General features: G+C 43.7%; 2 protein-coding genes across 10 annotated transcripts in view; one reads left to right on the top strand and one right to left on the bottom strand.

The window, feature by feature from the left end:
- Positions 1 to 5,629, top strand: part of slc20a2 (solute carrier family 20 member 2) — a 52,984-nt gene extending 47,355 nt beyond the window's left edge. For 5 of the 7 annotated variants that reach the window (XM_013136847.4, XM_029124502.2, XM_029124504.2 and 2 more), the window contains exon 11: positions 1,367 to 5,629. In XM_013136847.4, coding sequence (XP_012992301.1) covers positions 1,367 to 1,531 — 165 coding nt within the window. In that variant the 3' untranslated portion in view covers positions 1,532 to 5,629. The remainder of the gene's footprint in view (positions 1 to 1,366) is intronic. The other 2 variants (XR_004576670.1, XM_020052654.3) reach the window with 2 other exon arrangements.
- A 2,310-nt stretch (positions 5,630 to 7,939) lies between these two features.
- On the bottom strand, positions 7,940 to 18,017 carry LOC105014525 (E3 ubiquitin-protein ligase KCMF1). Of its 3 annotated transcripts, none has more exons than XM_029124812.2 (8): positions 17,849 to 18,014; positions 16,584 to 16,751; positions 14,860 to 14,999; positions 13,712 to 13,813; positions 12,713 to 12,893; positions 12,106 to 12,194; positions 11,788 to 12,020; positions 7,940 to 9,575 (listed from the first exon to the last, which is right to left on the bottom strand). In XM_029124812.2, the coding sequence occupies exons 1-8, from the start codon at positions 17,862 to 17,864 to the stop codon at positions 9,269 to 9,271; spliced, it is 1,236 nt and encodes a 411-aa protein (XP_028980645.1). In that variant the 5' UTR covers positions 17,865 to 18,014; the 3' UTR covers positions 7,940 to 9,268. The 3 variants fall into 3 exon arrangements, with proteins under 3 accessions (XP_028980645.1, XP_034152528.1, XP_028980646.1); XM_034296637.1 differs by lacking the exon at positions 17,849 to 18,014 and adding an exon at positions 17,380 to 17,807; XM_029124813.2 differs by having other exon boundaries at positions 9,493 to 9,575; positions 11,717 to 12,020; positions 17,849 to 18,017.
- Positions 18,018 to 21,341: the final 3,324 nt, after the last annotated feature.

The following is a 21,341-nucleotide window of genomic DNA, read 5'->3' as shown; positions in this document are numbered from 1 at the left end:
CACACTGTAATATTTCTTATAGGATAGGTTCCAATCTCCATGTTGCAGTCAGTTTGATTTTGTTTGGTGTGTGTGGTGAACTCTGCCCTTATCTAACCCAGGTTACCTCTGCAAAGTCCTCTGTAGAGTATGAAAACAGGGTGGAGGACACTTCTGTTATGGAGCTAATATATCACTGAGTTTATTCAGTTTTGGAACTAATATATCACTGTGTTTATTTTGTTTTGGAGCTAATATATCACAGTTTTTTTTTCTCTATTATTGGGGCTAATATACACTGGGTGTAGTCTAATGTCTATTAAGCTAATGTGTCACTGAGTTGACGTGTGTGTGTGTGTGGGTGGGTGTGTGTGTGTGTGTGTGTGTGGGTGTGTGTGTGTGATTTAGTACTGCTGTCAACATCATTGTGATGATGATGAAGATTGGAGTGATGTGCAGTGACAGGTCCAGATCCCAGAGCTGCTGTATAGGTGTAGAACGTATCAGCTAACCGAATCATAAAATGTAACACGCTAATAGCGGTCTGCTCTACGTTCACACAGTCACTAACTGGTCTTCTGACAGATCTGATCTTCAGCCAATGAATGGACGAAAGGTCAGATCTTGTCTGCCTGTTTAAACAGCGCCGAAGATGTTTATCAATGTCAGGGTGGTCTGGAAACCAGGGCAGTCTGTCGTGACCCGGTCCAGATTTAGATGCTGCTCGGGTTACACTGGTCACCGTATTGCCCTAGAGACAGACACACACACACTTGGATGTGTCACTGCACATGTTAGTCACATGATTCCGTACTATCATTTTGTGTGTGTGTGTTTGTCTGTGTCAGAATAGTATTTGTGGTTATATTTCGATCTCTGAATGAGTTGATGAGTTCGCCTGAGCTGTTGTGGAAGCCTGAACCTGTACACATTCGCATCAGTTAATTACAACATTTTAAAACGTCTTCACGTTTTCATCAGTGAATTAATTTTCTTTCAGACATTTTAAAACACATATATTTACATTAATTCAGTAATTTAATTGGGAGTAAAAAAAAAACAAAAAAAACATACCTGTACATTTCAGACTTTCAACCGGCCGATTTAAAGAAACAAATGAATAGGAGTTTAAATTGGCATGCATTACTAACTCTGGGAACGTTGAAGCCAGGCTCCGTCACCACCCACCCTGGTCCTATACACCCCGCAGCAGGCTTCTGTTCTAGCCCTGCACTAAGCCACCTGATCCACAGGTAAAGGCTTTGGGTTGTTTCTTGTTCTGGACCAGGATTGATGGACAGGGATCCCTGGTTGAAATGATAGAAATGTCCTGCTGTTGATTGGCTTCTTGTCCCCCCCCCCCCCCCCCTTTCTCCATGACGTCCAGGTCGGGTCGGTGGTGGCCGTAGGCTGGATCCGCTCCAAAAAGGCGGTTGATTGGAGGTTGTTCCGTAACATCTTCCTGGCGTGGTTCGTCACAGTGCCGGTGGCAGGGCTGTTCAGCGCTGCGGTGATGGCACTGTTCCTCTACGGCATCCTCCCTTATGTCTGAGATGGAGGAGAGAGGGAGGAGAGACGAGAGCGTGGCCTAGTGGGGGAGAAGAAGAAGAAAGGGCGCAGACGACATGGAGGGGATGAGGAGAGAGGGATGGATGAAGGTAGAGAATGAAGTGGTTAACGGACGAGTGGAGGAGAAGAGTGGGTTGGGTCACACGCTGCCTGGGTTGTAGTCCAGAAATCTTCTGACTCGTTGACTTTCCTCTAAATCTAGTTGTATTTATTTTCTTTTCTTTTAATTTGCTAAAGAAAACAGTTTAACCAATGCGTTTAATCTCACAGAGCAATGCTGTAGATACGTTTTACAGAGGTAATGACACAGTGTTTCACATACAGTGATGAATAACAAAAGACAAAGTAGTTGACACAATGTTTCCTGGCTAGTAAACATTGACACACACACACACACACACACACACACACACACACACACCCGCACGCAAAGTAAACAGTACCGTATTAATTTGCACAGCCTCTATTCGACATGCCTGCAGTCCTATATGAATATATTTTCATTGCATTAACAGTTGCTGTCGTTTACCAGCTGTTATTAACGCCGTCAAGATGAAATTGTACATATTGTATTATTGGATTATTTGAGTGCGACTTGTTGTACTTCAGCTTTGCTTCAAAACAAAAAATGTGTGTGACTGATGACATACACACACACACACACACACACTCACACACACACACCTTTAGCCTCTGCAGTTTTTAGAGAGATGAGAAGATGGTGAAAAGGGGTCATGAGAGCACTGTGACCACAAAACCCTCCCAGGGTGTTACCATAGAAATCAGTCACCATAAGAGATCCTGTGTGTTTTAGAGACACCCTATTTTTTAATGATGTTCTATAATGTTATTTTACTGTAAATACTATTATCGTGGGCTTTTAATGTTGCTTTTATGTTGCAATTATTTTTGTCACGGGAGCTCTACATGATATCACATCACCCGGAATTCACACACACACAAACACACACACGATAGCATGTGACCTATTGATCACATGGCTGTTTATCATTTCATTTTATATATATATATTTGACCCGATCTGGAGGACACCCTTATTCTGTTCCAGTATTCTGAATTCAAACATATCAACTGAACTATTCGAAATGATTTAACAAAAGCATTCCTCTTACTGGGAAATGCACAATAATGTTTTGTATGTGAAAGAAACAACTAAAAGGTGCGTATGTGTGTATGTGTATGTGTGTGTGTGTGTGTGTGTGTGTGTGTGTGCGCATGCGTGCGCATGCGTGCGTGTGCGTCTGAACAGGGTGAGTTACACCATGCCAAAGTAAGCTGCCATAGCAACATGCCAATGTCATGCAGACATGTCGAAGTGTAGCAACAGCCAAAATCCGAAACGAAATCCACTATCTGCCCTGAACACACGACGAGTCGCCTTGAAAAGCCCCTTTACCAGCAAACCAATAGAATTCAGCTTACAAAAACACACACACGGTCCCTCTTCACCCCATCCCTGTTAACCACCCCTCTACCACAGATGGAACCCCAAGGTCAGAGGTCATTGTGACAGCGTGATCATCAACACCTGCATTAAGTCTCATTCAGTTGCACTGTTCACTCAAAAAGGAAATGGTTCCTTGAGGATCTTGTTAGGGCTTGCAACCATGGAGGGGTCAACCAGTGTTCCCCAACTCCAGTACTCCGTAACAATGGAATCCATGGCTTCAGCTTGTCATTTTATTATTAGTGTGTTCGTTCAGGGCTACAACAGAAGTGTTCCGTTGGGTGTTTTTTGAGACCAGAGCTGGGAACCCCTGGAATAAACCGACTGGTTAGGGGAACCCCTGGGGTAAACAGACTGATAAGAGAGGGGTATCACTGTTAGGTAACAGTGCTGATATCAGTCTGATTTTTGTGAGGGAAGGGTGAAGCAGATGTCAAAGGTTAATATTTAGGGGTTTAGTGGTTTGCTAATAGAGGTTCCTATACAAAACCTATAGAGGGCAGTATAGCACATATATCATAAAGTTGAATAGAGGGTACATATCAATGTCTCTGCCCAATGGCCAAAAAGTCACTGTGGCAAATGAGCACTCTGTCCCACTCAATGGTTTTACATCCAGGTTTGGGAATAGTATTGATCATCACCAGCGTTTTTGAAAAAAAAATACCTGACTTGTAAATGAACAAGTAAATGAAAAGTGTGGCTTTTTAAAGAAATGATTTGAACAAACCACCAATGTGAGGTGTTTTTGCGGTTCATTTTAAAATGTTTTTTTTTTGTGGTGTGTATTCTCATTTTTAACAAATGAACAAATCTATGCTTAATTAAGTGGCCATTTGCCTTGTTAAGATGTTTTACTGTGTGGTGGATACAGTAAGTTATAAGTACTGTGGAGTTTACATCGTAACCATGATATTGTAGAGTAACTCGAGATAAATATATATATATAAAAAATTTAAACATGTTGCCTAATGATGCCAATGAAAAGAAAAACGTATCATTAACCATGAATTACCAAGTGCAAGTAAGACAAAATAACTTGAAGTGGCTAGAAGAGAGTCTCTGATGTCTCATTTTTCTTTTGTAGTAGCCTAGTGAACCCTCTGCACTGCTACATGTACACTTCATATATGGGTGCAATTCAATAATTAAGAGAATAAATAGACACATTTCATCAAGACTATATTTTTCTACCATATCTGAGTTTTAACCTCTTGAGGCAATCACGCCAGCTGTAGAAAGGGGGGAACCCACTGGAACCCAATGGAAGGCCTTGTCCGGGGCTACGATGTCATCACTGTAAACCAGGAAGCAGTTGTTACAATGTCATGTTATGACACGGGATAACAACTTCCTGTATGCTGACGCTCTCTCCTTGCGTCGGACGGCGTGTCAGTTGTCAATGCAGATTAGACTTTTAAATTACCATCTTTATTTTTATTTTAGAAAAAAACACTTTGTAATTTTGTTTCCCTGTAGTGCTTTAAATGAGCTGCTCGACACAGGAGTCACTTGTCGATATCTAGCTACTATTACCCAGTAGCACAGAGGACTGACCTCAGTTCCTCTCAGACTAGATCTGTGGGATGCATACGTGCAGATGATCTGAGATGTGCCCTGAGGAAAGGTGACAGGTAACACTCAGGCAGCTCATAGTTCAGTGACAGGTAACACTCAGGCAGCTCATAGTTCATTGACAAGCTGCGTGTTTCTCTGGGGACCTATGGAAGCTTGTTCCTGCCAACATATTGACACTAATCTGCTTCCATAGACTGATCCCCATTGGAACAGGCACGGTCATTCATTTCATGCATTCCCAGGTCTGAGAGGCTGACTGGGATGCACCGCTCAAGGTAGAGAGGGAGACAGCATTTTCACCAATCAGAATCAGTTACTGATCGTCAATCAAAACGGCCAACAACTGGTGCGGTTGCCAGTGGGGAGTTGGTCTGACGGCCGATCCCACTGACGCACTGCGGGAATCTAACTGAATGTTATGAGGCTTAACTCCTGAATGTGCAATAATTAATTAAGCTGTTTCTTTTTTGAAGGCACGACAGCATCACTGTCTCTCTTTGTAGCGACATTAGTCTACCCAGGGTGGATGGATGTAATGGCAGTCTCCTCACAAGGAACCGCTTTAGCCTGGAAGGTCAGACCAAATAGAGCTCGGTTTCATGTTTCAGCCTCGTAAAACGGGAACTGGAATCTGTCTGTATTTACAGGCTAGCCGTTTCCTGCTAGCGAGGACAAAATGCTGCAATTCCAACCCTCCCCACCAGGTGGCGGTCTCTACAGAGGGTGCATTGCGTCGGTTTTCCTTTTCTATCTAGTCCATTCTGTGGTAGAATGCGTTCCTCGGCCGTTAGCTGGCCTGCAGGCTTTCTATCTGCTCTATGTTGTCTTTATACTGCTTCGCTGTTTAACCGTTTGTTAACCGGTCCCTCCTCCAAGTGCGGGCTTCAACTGAGACTTAACATGTTAAGCTCTTCTGATTTGCATAATAACTGTACTGTAATTTTTTTCCATTTGTTTAACATTTTTAGTGGAAAAAAAGTGTCTGCATTTAAAACCAATTAAATTATGGGAATTAAAATTACAAAGAATACCAAACTGCTTTGTGGGTGTGTTTATTGTGTTGTGAGTGTGGTCTCTTCAGTAGGGTGTGACCATGGGGTGGGTGTGGAATTAACCATAGGTATCTGATAAAGATATCCATATCAAAGGTATGGATATATACCTGGAGGGGGGATCAACACTTACCCTAGAAGTCTGGAATCTGCTGGTTTTCTGCTCTACATAGTCATTAATTGCATCCACCTGGTGTTCCAAGTTTAAATAAGTATCTGATTACAGGGTTCCAATGAAAAAAATTTGTGGAATTGGCTTTGAGTGCCAGAGTTGAATACTCCTGCTACATACCATACAAAACAAACGACTAATCCCAATGATTGTTTTCTTGCTGCGTTTTATTGTGTTGACACTGTGTGGTTTTAGTTGCCGGTTGACAATCTGCTGTTTCATCGATTCCGCTGATCATGTATTGCTTGGTAAATACATTTCTTAATGGAGATCTGCAGAAACCATCTCTCTTTAAAAGATGCAATGGGAACGTTTCGGCCTGGTGTTTGTCAGGCACATGTATCTTTAAAATGTGGGCCTCTGTAGGTCAGGCCCGGGTAGTGTTCATCAAGCCAAATTAGCAGAACAGGGTTTCTTAGTGGACACATTTTGATGCTGCCCACCAAGTGGTGTTTTGTCTTTAAAACGCAGGTGAACACCCTCACACTAAGATGCTCCTGGTAGGTGACCCCAAGTTTGTCATCTAATGTTAATTATTTCCCATAATTGCTCCAGTGCTGACATCAGAAAAAGACATTTGGTTATTTAGTGTTGAAGCAACAACTAGCGTGGCCTTTCCACTTCCCCAGTGTTCCAGTCGTCCACTAGCACCACATTCCCCCGATAACCAGACAGAACACCGCCGAGCAACCACAGTCGACGCCACAAACCACACAGGATACGTCCCAAATGACACCCTATTCCCATAGCACTCGACCGCCGAAGTAGAATCAGTGCATTATATTGGGAACAGAGCGGCATTTGGAGCTTCTCACCTGATAGCCTAGGCCTTCAGTCGTATGCTCCCAAGCTGTCAGCGTAAACGAGGGCTGATTCTTAACTGACTGGTCTGACTGTGACCGTTGAAAACCAAATATAAATACTTTAAACGTTCTGCTCTGGGAGATCAGTCGGGATTTGAGCTGTGAAGGTCCAGGTTTGTCAGGGTCTCCCTCCCAGGACTCTGTACAGTCGACCCACACACACTACACACCACAAGATCCTAAAATATATATATTCTTCTTTTTCTTTTTATTGTATCCTGCTTTTCTCAATGATAAAGTAGCACTGTACATGTTGTAAAGGAATTTGTCCTACAAAAAAACACCACCAACAGAGAAATAGGATCTACCAAAACAGCCAGCACAAAGGACTTTACCTAAGCTAACCCAATGGAAAGACGGCACATTCTAGCTTTCTTCAGCTACCCAATGGGAAGACAGCATATTGGATTCTCCGCAACCCAATGGTGGTGGATAAACTTTTGAGGGCAGTGGTGAGGAACAGCGACGGTCAGTCAGTTGGAACAACTCAGACTTTGGAGACCCTACCCCTAGGCTCTAGACCCCACCCCTAGGCTCTAGACCCCACCCCTAGGCTCTAGACCCCACCCCTAGGCTCTAGACCCCACCCCCTCAGCAGTAAACTCTTTACCAGGGGTATTCTTCTCTGGACCGCAAAGCCAGTTCCATTCCATTTCTTTCACGAAAACCCTCTAATCAGGGACCGATTTAGGCCTGGGACACCAGATGGGTGCAATTAATTATGATGTAAAACAGAAAACCACCAGGCCCCAGACCTCATAAAGAGTTGAATACCCCTGTCCTAAACCCTCAGCACAGTGTCATTGTGTACTTGCCCAAGAGAGTGATGGTCAGAGTTGATGAACACTAGCTAGTAATGGAGTTTACTACATAGCTACACACACCACAAGGACTCTGATCAGTGAGGTTTAAGTCAAATACAAAAATGTAGTTGTGTTGATCGAATTTAAATCTGTCGCTAATGCCTGAAACCATCTAGGATTAGCCAAAGTCCCAGTCTATTGACAACATAAAACTAAACAAAACTGTGTTCTAGCTCCCAGAGACCTTTTATTCATCTCTCTAGTTTGTCCGGTTTCACTTGTAGTCATTGGTATTTCCTTATTCCTGTCTTCTCTTTTGAGCCAGAAATAGGTGATCAATGTCTGAATTTGTTAGTAGGCTAGTGGACTGATGTCCTCTTTGATACCTCATTACACACAAGTACCCCCTCCATCTTTATTCTGTCAAGAGAAAATCATGCACACGTTTAATAGAAATGTATTAGCTATTGTTTAATCAATAAAATGTATTGCACAACTTAGTTTTTAGCACTTTACATATTTATTTTGGAATCCACCCATGTAAACGTAATTCGCTTTAGAAAGCACAGGTGCAGCTGAGGGAACAGTCACATTCAACACACGTGTACATATACCCCAATGACGGCCTTTGACCTATTTAAAGAGGCCAGAGGAGGTGAGGACATCTGAGAAGACCCTTTGTGTTCCCGTAGTAACATTCCCGCTTCAGAAAACCTGCTTTTAGTAAACACCTTCCGAACGTCCCATATACCTTTATTTTTATTGTCATTGTGACGCTACGGCCATTCCGCCCCAACATCACCACTTCCTGTGAAGCGTACGTAGTGCTTTGTGTACTTTATGAAGTTTCTCTGGATATGCAGTTAAAGAAAGGGTCCACGGTCTGCATGAAGCGAGGTCACATGACCCCGTAGGTGATGTCATGTGAGGAGCCAAAATAATAAAACCACTAAATTATAAATAGTTAAAACCGGTCACCCAACAACAGTCCACGGGGGGATTAATGATTATTAAACACCCCCCCCCCCCCCCCCCCCCCCACTAACAGCGAACTGGGGAGAAACACAGAGAGCAGACACTGTCCCATCACATAGGACCTTTGACGTGCTTAGACTCAGTAAAGACACCCAGCTCGCCGTGTTGGAACGCCTAACCACTAAATGGAAGATGGCCCTGACAGGGGCTGTTGATAAAACAGGGTCCACCGAGAAACGGTGGAGAATCTCGACAGGCAGACGTGTTGATGAGCTGAGACGTCAAAGCAGGATTCACTTTCTACCACCGTCAACACGGGCAGCCGAGCTGCTGGGAGAGTCCATCTGCTGCAGTCTTCCTGCTGAACCGCGACCGTGGATTCATTTACAATAATAAATTACCAAACGGCTGCCCAGCCTCTACTAGTCCTACATTTAGCTGTTAGAGTTTAACACAGGGCTTCATGTGGAGCTGATTATCGGCTTCCTTTCGTATAGATTTATTTATATAGATTTAATATATAGTTCATGTTCTCTCCCTCCCTCGCTCGCTCACAACACTCCCTCGCTCACTTCCACATTCTCACATCTGACTTCATGTCCAAACGGGAAGGGGGAGGGGGGGTGACAGATGACATCCCCCAACCCCCCACGCCCCCCCCCCAAAAAAATAACCAAGCCAAAAGGAGCCGTTGCCTCTTTTCTTCGTCAGTCTTTCTCCATTGGCAGTTGACACCCGGTGGTGGTTGGCGGTGGGGCGGGGTGGTTGGTGGGGGGTTTTAAACATTGCAGCAGTGGTCACCGGTGACATCATGAAAGAGGTGGGGACGCTGGGGGCTGCTCCTTCCTCTTCTGTTCTCGGAGGTTAAGGTTCTCCAGCGCCACGTCCAAGGTCATGACCTCCATGCAGCCCATGTCTCCGAAGGCGCCGAAGTCAAAAAAGGCGTCCGAGCCTCGAGTCACAGCGTCGTGGTAGCTATGGAGATTGTCGTCGTCACTGTGGTCGGGATTGGCCAGCAGGGTGGAGAGGAGGAGCTCCGTAACGAAGAGAGAGCGGTCTGCCCACTGACCTTCGCTAAGCTGACGCTCGGTCTCGGACAACCTGGGCTCACTCAGTCTGAGGTGGGAGGATGGGGGAGAAGATGAAGGAGATGTCAGGAAATAAAGTAGAGGGGTCAGAGGGAAGTCCAGGAGAAAGGGGAGGGGTCCGGGAGGAGTCGAGGAGTAAGAAGGGGGAGGAGTCAGGGAGTGAGGGAGGAGAAAAAGAGAAGTCTCTTGTTCAAAAGATGTTATATTGACAAACATCACAAGTAAAACACAACAGTAAACAAATCGAAATACATTTCACATAAACAATCACTGATCTAAAACTGATACTGAACATTTATTTTGGTACTAAACCTCTCGATTAAAAAAAAAAAACACTAAATATACACTCACCTAAAGGATTATTAGGAACACCATACTAATACTGTGTTTGACCCCCTTTCGCCTTCAGAACTGCCTTAATTCTACGTGGCATTGATTCAACAAGGTGCTGAAAGCATTCTTTAGAAATGTTGGCCCATATTGATAGGATAGCATCTTGCAGTTGATGGAGATTTGTGGGATGCACATCCAGGGCACGAAGCTCCCGTTCCACCACATCCCAAAGATGCTCTATTGGGTTGAGATCTGGTGACTGTGGGGGCCATTTCAGTACAGTGAACTCATTGTCATGTTCAAGAAACCAATTTCAAATGATTCGAGCTTTGTGACATGGTGCATTATCCTGCTGGAAGTAGCCATCAGAGGATGGGTACATGATGGTCATAAAGGGATGGACATGGTCAGAAACAATGCTAAGGTAGGCCGTGGCATTTAAACGATGCCCAATTGGCACTAAGGGGCCTAAAGTGTGCCAAAAAAACATCCCCCACACCATTACCACCAGCCTGCACAGTGGTAACAAGGCATGATGGATCTGTCACATGCTGGAATGTGGAAGGACACAGGAGCAGAGTCGAAATAACAGGGGTAATCCATGTTTAATAAAAGAAAGACTGAAACAAAACAAAAGCAGCAGCAACCAGTGACGTGGGCTAACTGATACACAGGAAAACCAAAATGAACCACGCAAGCATGGCAAAATCAAAGGACTTAAATAGGGTCCCCAATTGGAGGCAATGACCAACACCTGCCTCCAATTGGGGAGACCAAAAGGATTGGAGGTGGCTAGATGAGCTACCTCCAGTCCTGGCCTGGCTATGCCCCGAGCCCAGTGCAGAGATGGCTAGGGGCATAGCCAGGACGTGACAGGATCCATGTTCTCATTCTGTTTACGCCAAATTCTGACTCTACCATCTGAATGTCTCAACAGAAATCGAGACTCATCAGACCAGGCAACATTCTTCCAGTCTTCAACTATCTAATTTTGTTGAGCTCGTGCAAATTGTAGTGGAGATGAGTGGTACCCGGTAGGGTCTTCTGCTGTTGTAGCCCATCCGCCTCAAGGTTGTGCGTGTTGTGGCTTCACAAATGCTTTGCTGCATACCTCGGTTGTAACGAGTGGTTATTTCAGTCAAAGTTGCTCTTCTATCAGCTTGAATCAGTCGGCCCATTCTCCTCTGACCTCTAGCATCAACAAGGCATTTTCGCCCCCACAGGACTGCCGCATTCTGGATGTTTTTCCCTTTTCACACCATTCTTTGTAAATCCTAGAAATTTTTGTGCGTGAATATCCCAGTAACTGAGCAGATTGTGAAATACTCAGACCGGCCCGTCTGGCACCAACAACCATGCCACGCTCAAAACTGCTTAAATCACCTTTCTTTCCCATTCTGACATTCAGTTTGGAGTTCAGCAGATTGTCTTGACCAGGGCCACACCCCTAAATGCACTGAAGCAACCGCCATGTGATTGGTTGATTCAATAATCGCATTAATGAGAAATTGAACAGGTGTCCCTAATAATCCTTTAGGCGACTGTACACTGTATACATAATAGTAAAACTAAAGATACCCTTGAATGTGTGCTGTGTATAGGTTTGGCAGCACCCAGAACCTCAACAACATGGAGGAATTTGGTCTTTTAATACAAAACAGGGATTGAGCTCCTCTGGGACACCCTGTAACTTGAATGATTGTCACGTGTGCTGCACTGAGCAGTCTCCACCCAGAGACGCAGTTTTGTGCGTATGGCTCATTCGATGCCCGAGTGGCATTTTATGTTTCTCACCAAATTCTCATCTGGCAGAAAGTCCAACCTGGTGAAACTTACAGGTTCCTGGGCCAATATGGAGATGGTCAAGAGAAGGGTGGGGCAGGGGGTGCGAAGTGTAAGCGGCCAACCTGTTGAGGAGGAACTGGGAGCTGTTGTGCGGAGTGTGTGCGCCGGTCTGTCCGGGGTTGGGGCTGGCGTTGGTGGAGGAGCCGGGGTCGGCGCTGTGATGCCCGGGGCTCGGGTTGGCGTTCAGCCCGCCGTTGGTGGAGTTACGAGTGGTGCCACGTTGGGTGGCGCTCCGGGCCGTCTCCAACTGCTGCCGAGCCACCTGGGCCTGCTGGCGCTCCAGCTGAAGCTGCATCTGGAGGAGTGGAGGGGGTTAAGGGACCTGCTTGTGGGGGGGGGGGGAGTTGGGCTTAAATCATGTCCATGAGGCTACAACTTACCTGGAGCTGCTGTAGCTGGGAGGCTGAAGGACCAGAACTCAGCTGACCCCCTGCCGACCTACGAACCCCAGACAACTGGGACAGGAGCTCTGAGAGAGAGAGAGAGAGAGAGAGAGAGAGAGAGAGAGAGAGAGAGAGAGATCGGGTCGTCACTAAATTCAATCCCCCAACAGAGATTTTTTTTTTTCATTAACAACAATGACCTGGCAACTATTTGGGTTGAATGCCTTGCTCAGAGAAAGAATGACAGACTTCTACTTGCTGGTTCTGGGATGCGATCTATCAACGTTACTGGTCAGTTGCTCTAACCGCTATGCAATCTGTCTAAACTACATTTTAGACATGAGGATGGTTGTGAACTGAATATTTAGCGATGCCTGTTTTAGCAAATCTCTGCATTTCAAACACCCTGAAGACAAATTTAGACACGGTCATTAACCCAAACTCTGAGTTCCCCACAAAGTCCTGTTCTACATCTGGGTTCTCTTCACTTATTTGCTGTTTCGTGTGTGTGTGTTTGTACGTTTGTGTGCATGAGTCTCAGCCCAATGTGCTTCGGGTTGAAACTTTTCCCACTGTGGTCGTTGGGGCCCTGCGCATGTTGTACCTGCAATGGGGTCCATGGCCTCTCTGTTGTAGTTGGAGCTCTGTGTGGACGTCTGTGTGGTGGAGAGCCCCCCAGAGGTTGAGGAGGTGAAGTGCATGTTGGAGCGCCGCGCCCTCGGGCCCCCTAGACCCCGACCCGGGTGGAACATCCGCCTCACGTGACGCACCCCACTGGACTCGTCGTGGAGCAGCGCTGTCAAGGAGCGTCGTCAATACGTCACCAAATATACACAAACTCCTAGCACTGACCCAGTAGACACAGAGACTGAGCGTGCACTTGCAGTACCCAGTTCTGTCCAGCAGGTGGGCCAGTTGGGACATGCAGCATGGGAGCTTTCAACAGACCTTTTGTTTGCCTAAGGAGGCTTTCCGTTGGTCATGTTACAAAGACTTCCAGAGGAGCATGAGAGTATTAGTCTGTTTATGAAGGATACAGAGCCATGAGTAAGTGTTAGACTGGGTGGACTGCCAAGCAGAACAAACAATTATTCATGAACAGTTATTTCTAAAAGACATTTTTACATCAACGGTCCCAAAGTGCAGCAGTTACCAGGAAATCAAGGAATCCCCCAAAATGAAATAACCTAGAGAGGAACCTGGCTCAGAGGGGTGGTCAAACCTTCCCTGAAGTTAAAGGCTATCAAGTCTCTGGTTTAGTTAGTGGTAGTCTCACTGTTAAAGCTATCAAGTCTCTGGGTTAGTTAGTGGTAGTCTCACTGTTAAAGGATGTCAAGTCTCTGGGTTAGTTAGTGGTAGTCTCACTGTTAAAGGATATCAAGTCTCTGGGTTAGTTAGTGGTAGTCTCACTGTTAAAGGATATCAAGTCTCTGGGTTAGTTAGTGGTAGTCTCACTGTTAAAGGATATCAAGTCTCTGGGTTAGTTAGTGGTAGTCTCACTGTTAAAGGATATCAAGTCTCTGGGTTAGTTAGTGGTAGTCTCACTGTTAAAGGATATCAAGTCTCTGTGTTAGTTAGTGGTAGTCTCACTGTTAAAGGATATCAAGTCTCTGGGGGCTCTGTGTTCAAGTGTGAGATGAGCAGCAAAGTCGTCCGTCACATGATTTGGGTCACCACCGGGCAGCGAAGCGCATATGGGACAGATCTGAAGAGAGGAAGAGAATAACATGTTCCACATTAAATGCATTTACCCATTCATGCAATAATTATGTAACAAAATAACAATACAGTTAATGTTCTGCAGAAAAATACTGACCACTTCATGTCTCTGTGATCTATAGTAATATACTGATCACCTCAGAGAAGGTCTCTGTGATCTGTAGTAATATATCAGTAATAAACTGATCACCTCAGAGAAGGTCTCTGTGATCTGTAGTAATATATCAGTAATAAACTGATCACCTCAGAGAAGGTCTCTGTGATCTGTAGTAATATATCAGTAATAAACTGATCACCTCAGAGAAGGTCTCTGTGATCTGTAGTAAAATATCAGTAATAAACTGATCACCTCAGAGAAGGTCTCTGTGATCTGTAGTAAAATATCAGTAATAAACTGATCACCTCAGAGAAGGTCTCTGTGATCTGTAGTAATATATCAGTAATAAACTGATCACCTCAGAGAAGGTCTCTGTGATCTGTAGTAATATATCAGTAATAAACTGATCACCTCAGAGAAGGTCTCTGTGATCTGTAGTAATATATCAGTAATAAACTGATCACCTCAGAGAAGGTTTCTGTGATCTGTAGTAAAATATCAGTAATAAACTGATCACCTCAGAGAAGGTCTCTGTGATCTGTAGTAATATATCAGTAATAAACTGATCACCTCAGAGAAGGTCTCTGTGATCTGTAGTAAAATATCAGTAATAAACTGATCATCTCAGAGGTCTCTGTGATCTGTAGTAATATATCAGTAATAAACTGATAACCTCAGAGGAGGTCTCAGTGATCTGTAGTAATATATCAGTAATATACTGATAACCTCAGAGGAGGTCTCTGTGATCTGTAGTAATATATCAGTAATATACTGATAACCTCAGAGGAGGTCTCTGTGATCTGTAGTAATATATCAGTAATATACTGATCACCTCAGAGGAGGTCTCTGTGATCTGTAGTAATATATCAGTAATATACTGATAACCTCAGAGGAGGTCTCTGTGATCTGTAGTAATATATCAGTAATATACTGACCACCTCAGAGGAGGTCTCTGTGTGCTCTGCAGCCACGTGTTCCTGCAGAGAGGTCTCTGTGTAGCCCATCCTGCCACAGTAAGGACAAGTAAAAGCCTGAGGTTGCTCTACTGAGAAGGCCTCACCTCCGTAGTAAAGGTCTGAAAAGACAGAGGCATGGTTATCGCCAGGCCATATTGCAGAAAGGTCCAATTAGAAATGTTAATAGCTAATGGTCGATACTGTCTATTAATGCATTACACTGCAATCAGCGATTGTGAGACATTGTGAAAACAATCACACCCACTGATAACTTCATTCCCAATTTAAAATGCTATTACTTTTTAATGGGGCAAACAGAATCATACATAATGCACGTCCGAGGTGAAATGCATCTACCGAGTTTCTCCGCTACCTTCATACTGGTTCTGCTCGGTGTGCTTCATGACAAATGGAGAAGGATGGTGGGTGTCAAAACAAAGGGGTCAGTTCTTCTTTATTATGGAAAAATAGCATCTATTTAGCATCTATTTTTCGGTCCATATGAGCAATTCTGTTGGACCAAACCTTGAATGCAAATACCAAGTTGAAACCACTTGTTGTCAGTTTCAGAAGCTCTGTTTTCATCCGGTTCTAACATGCATCCTGATGTTGTATGTTTACATGGGTAAGATCTCTTGTAATTGTCCACACCTGTCTAAAAATGTGGGCACACAAGCCAAATGACAGGTAAGGACAGGACCTCTACTCTAAGAACAGGTGAAACCCTGGGGCCAGCAATCTAAGGACAGATGAAAATATAAGCTGAGGTCTACTGCTCAGATGTATATAATCACACATCAAAAAACACTTAAGCATGCACCACTATAAATGAAGTGAAGTTGGATCAGAAGGCTGTAAACCTCATTCGTTATCCTAGAACAGCATTTAACTGCTGACGTTCACTATTGATATTATTTCAAAACAATGCCTTAGGTACACGATCACATCGGTTACAGACAGTGTGTTGTTTTATTAATTGTGAGGCACAGCAAAGCTATCATACTGTGTAGTTTCTTTATTTTAATGATGTTGCCAGGCCAGGCACAGTAGATGGAAGACAATAACATCTTATGACAGCCTCAACACTTAATTCCTGAGACTGATAGTAAATAAGGGGACACCAGGAACCATCACACGAGTCGTTGATATTAACCAAACAAGCCGATCGATACTACCACCAAAACAGCAGCGCCGGTTGTGTAGGACTGTAGAAGCACATTTTATGGCTTTATGCTAAAGCGTTGACATCGTTGAATAAATAACTAGACATGAAAAAACACAGCTCTTCTTTACACTCTATCCATTAGCATTCCCTCTCCAGTCATCACAGTATAAACGTTCGCATGCATGCAAGGAAGCAGCGAGCGTGCTAATATGATAATAGTAGGGGAGACGAGAGACAATAGGACAGCAAGGCTTTGTTGTTGTAATCTTTTAATGAGATGTCCAGCCATCCACTAGGAATTACTTAAGTTTTTTTTTAATTATTTTCAATGGTAGACTTGGACAGAGTACAAATTCCAAATTGAATATGCAGTGAGTGAAAATGTTACTGGCCAACAACACACTGACCAGATTCCCTTTGCCTGACACCTCCAAGTCCATCCTGGTTAGCATTCAGTACATGGTGTTTTATTGGTGTGTAGTTGTCTTGTGTATGGTTGTGTGTGTGTGTGTGTGTGTGTGTGTAAGTCTGTAATTACCAAAGTCAACCCGGGTCAGAATGCACTGCATGGCGTGTTCTCTGGTGTGTCTGGTGGTGGTGGCTCCACCTTCATAGCACGAAGCACACAGGTCGTAGTCGTAGCAAATTAAACACTTGTACCGTCGCCCCCTGAAGTTACCTTTCAAACACGCGTCACAGCTTACACCTGGAGGTGGACACAATACGGGCAGAACAAGGCATGGTCAAACCCTAAGACACACACCCTGCATGTTGCATTATTTATTTAGCCGTCATACACAACCAACATGTTGTCAGAATAATCATAGCATGGCTTTTTAATTGTACACAGACATAGGTTGCATTTTTCCAATGTAAGTGATCAAACATCCATTAACATTTGCCAAAATTGCTACAATGCAGGGCTGATTGCCCGTCTCTGTGAGAACAAGTGTACCTATTATACCCAGTTAGCTAACGTTAGCTAGATAGACCACGAACTTTGACGGCAACTGTCTACAACAGTCGTGCTAAATTAGTAGCTAGCTGGCACAGCGAGCCAACAACACATACCTAACTAGCTTGTACTGTATAGCTACAGTAGTATCTTCCAAAGGTCAGAACTGATTCCTTAAAGTCGACTCGTTTCTTGCTAGTCTAGTATTGTAGCCAAATTAATAATTTGACTAGTATTTTTATGATAAATGTCCACAACGCTTGCTAAATAATACCGAAGGCCTCTTAGTTACAGGGCCTTGTCCATGGCTAGCTACTTTGATGACTGTGCATTCATAACCTGTGTGAATGACGTTAGCAAGCCACAGTAGTTAGCTTACGTTGGCTGACTACTGACGGTTAGCTAGAGGGAAAGGAAAAGACAACAACGATAGTTAATACATTTCAATGTCGTAGACCTTGAAGACTGGCTAGGTAGCTGGGTATCTAATGATAGTTAGCTAACAACTTTAAATTGTCGCCCGTTTACTTAAGACTAGTATTAACTAGCTTGCGTTAAGTGACTTAACTAGCAAGCCAACCAACGCTAGATAGCTCAGGATAGTACAGACTGTTCTGTTGGTCAGTGTCCTTGCGCACAACTAGCAACTTAGCAAGTTACGTTTAGTTACATAAACACAGGGGGTGGATACAGTAGGAAATGTATGGCGGCCGCCATCATGCAGCCCTTCCAATGCAGTTCAACACAAAAGCACGAACACCCTACATGTAGTTAGCCGACTAACTTTAGATAGCTGGCCCAACCGCTTCGCCCTGGTTTTATGCACTTTGGGTGCGTTTACGTCTTACCTTCATGGCGGGACATCCTAACACAACCCCCTACACGGGGTCTTTAGCTTGAACCACGGAATTAATATCGCCTGGAGAAGAGAAGCCGGGGCTGGCTGTCCCTGGCCTCTTCCCTCATGAAGGATCCGGTCTGGCACAGTGCCTTCGCAGCCTGCTGCTGCTGTGTCACCGTCCAATGCGCCACAGTAACGCAAGATGGCGCTGTTATCCACATACTGCTGGAATGTCCAGCTCCCAAATAAGACACACGTCTAGTTTGGAAGATAGTTGAAAACAAATATGAAAGGTTAAACATGTATATTGTGTGTTTACTCGGTTACCTGTTGGTTGTCCATTCACATTACCTAACCACAGTCCAAAGACCAACCAGAAGCACAGTGGTAACCTTGAAAGGAACCTGTGTTATCCTCTACTGGCTGATATGGGTTCCCAAACTTTTTTGTCCAACCACCCAATTTCAATATCTAAAAATTCACACGACCCCAACCATGTGAAGGAAAATTATATAACCGTTATTTTTTATTTGAGGCTATAAGAGTCAATTGTAAAACATTCTCCCCCGACCCCAACTTCATATCAGGTGACCCCATGTGGGATCGTGACCCCTAGTTTGGGAACCTCTGATTTAACCCTTATTGGTCCAGGGTCAGTAATACTGAGACCTGCTATCCGGCACACTATGTTTCATTGGCTCACCCTAACCATGCCTCCTTTCCCTTATGTTTTTGTACCGTACACTAATGGTTGCCATGCAGAGCAATAATGACCCCTGACATATCATTAAGTTTGCATATGACTTGGTTAAGTGTTTTACTGAGGAAGTAAGCTAAGGCCCATCATTTTAATAGAGTGAGCACTCCAACTTGTGTGTCAGGAAATGGATATTGATTTCCAATGGAACTCTCTGCCCTCAATGCAAAAAATCATTGATGGTAAGTCCAGGGAGATCGATGATCAATACAAACACCTTGGCTATTTCCTTGACAGTAATTTCTGTATTGTTCCTGAAAAAACTGTAGTTTCAGGGTCGAAAATGACTGTTAGGATGAAATTACAGAAAGGACTACGTTCAATTAATCTTTTTTAACATTTAATATGAACTGCTGTTATGTTGATCTTATAGTGTATTTTGAACAGGCTGTGTTACAGTTACTAAGAAACCGGATCAGAAACTAGTCAGATGCAAGGCAATCCATACTCAGAAACACTCAGCATCTGTTACGAATTTTAAGACAAACACCCAGTCCTTATTCTTAGCTGCCATTTGCTTTCTCAGTAAGCTGCAGTCCTGTTGTGTGGCTGTATATAGACTATTAGGTTTTCATACACTGCTGCGACATTAATTCTGGGGATTATAAAACCTCTCATAGACGTTATCTCAGGGAGAGTAGAGTATTCACAATTTCTAAATTACACATGCAGAGCACACCGTTTGTACAAATGTGAAATAAGCCAAATATAAACACCCCCCTGATTAAAATAATCATAATAATAATTTGTATTCACTAGTTAAGAAACGCAGAATGAATAAAGGCCATAAAGCTATGACAACCATAAATTAAATGGCAACTAACACGCTTCTTTAAAAGCCATATTCATTAATAGGGTAATAGAACATGTTTAGTTGTTGCATTTAAATTCGGAATATTCTGTTATCAAGATAATTATTTTAGTAGGTAATATCAGAGGTCACCATGTGGGAAAAGTTGTAACTTATGAATGACTGACTAGGTTCCCACTATGATTGAAGCTTTCTGGAACCAGTTTTATAATGTCAGTGATAGTGTAAAACTGTAACATGCAACCCCACACCTTAAAGGCACAGTATGGAAGTTTTGGTACTATGATACCTCATGATACTCAGTTAGCCTTGAATTCAAAGTTTGAAAGTGGGTGGTTTTGATGACATGGGGCACATTTGGGTACATGCATGCCAGAGTATACCGTTTCCGGGGACCTTTTTTTGGCTCAACAGCACCACTTTTGCAAACAGTTTCCAAACATCGCAGTCTGTGACTTTAGCTCCATACAAACACAGTATGTTGTAAACCTGTGCTGAAGTTGTGGTCAGGTGCCACTTGGGTGTGCTACGGTTAAACTGATAATAAAATACTATTCCCTTTAACCACAGGCAACGATATACAGAAAAGCACTATTAGGGGGATAACAACCCATTACATTAAATAGTTTTCCAGAAAAAAATTACATGAAAATATAATTCATGTGTTCAGGCTTTTGTGAAATGCCTTGACACAACCTTTTCTGTAAATGTTACCAACTTTGTTACTGCTTGAATGTGTCAATTTCAAATTGCAAATGTCTAATACTATACAACATTCTTGTATTGATTGGCCCAAAATAATAGCCTAGGCAACCAACTGAGTGTTTCTGCCTTACACTTCGTTCCCATTCCAAACAAACCTTGTTGACCCATTGTCCTTCAGTCTGGCATCCAGACCTGGCAAACACACAGGGTTGGAAAGAGTTAGTGACACTGACTGTCCAATAAACTAGCCCAAATGCCTGCTGCCTGGCAGATGTCACGGGTGTGTGTTAAACGTGCATTACAGGCCGACAGCCATTACCAATGCATGGCAGACTGCCGCTGTGCCATAAATAGACCATGCTGAGGTTAGATAACTTTGTCTTCCATCTCAGCTGAAGACATACATTCACCACACATTTTCCAATTAACACAGCTGTTTCCGGTTGAATGGGCTGCCAGTTGAATGGGTAGCCTTGGACACAGCTGGAGAAAAACATAGCTTGCTAGACAGTGCACATCTGCCCTTGCAGTAACAAAATATCACCTGATATCCCTGGATCAATCATTAACCTGGGTTAGAGTGCAATATGGAATTATTCGATTGTGTGCGTGCATGTGTGAATGTGTGCATGTGTGAGTAAAAGCCTATGTAAGTGAATACATGTTTGTTAGTGACTGTGTGTGTGTGTGTGCTCAATTGAGCAGAATCTATGTAGGTCAGGGGTCCCAACTGTTTTCACAGTAACTGGACCACCGACTGGATTTTGACCTGAAGTACCCCCTGATGTACATTATACCAGTAAGCCTACACTCTTCTCAGGTACCCCCTCTGAACAGGGTGGGGACGCTAGCACCCTTGGTTAGGAACCACTTATGTAGGGGGTCAGACCAGGGGAATTGTCCAACAGTCTGATGGCTGGTACACTGTGAAACTGAATCAGTTAGCACGACCAAAAAACAATTAGGGTAATCAGTTGCCTTAATGTATTCAAGATCATACAATTTACTCAGATGTATCCAGAACTTGCAGGTTTGGGGCTAGTTATTAACCATCTGACAGCCAGGGTTTTCAAATCCACCTGTCACTGTCTTGACATTTTGACTTCTAAAATGGTCATCCTTTATAGTAGAAGGAAGTGCTTTATATTCTCAGATTTTGCAGACCCTCAGCTACATGACGGATGTATTGAATACGGATGTATTTTTTGAGACACTTACATGAGAAAT

This window comes from Esox lucius, chromosome 13 (genome assembly GCF_011004845.1).
Source record: "Esox lucius isolate fEsoLuc1 chromosome 13, fEsoLuc1.pri, whole genome shotgun sequence".
Lineage (NCBI taxonomy): Eukaryota > Metazoa > Chordata > Actinopteri > Esociformes > Esocidae > Esox > Esox lucius.
Note: the sequence above shows the minus strand (reverse complement) of the source record. Positions and strands in the feature narration are given on the sequence as shown.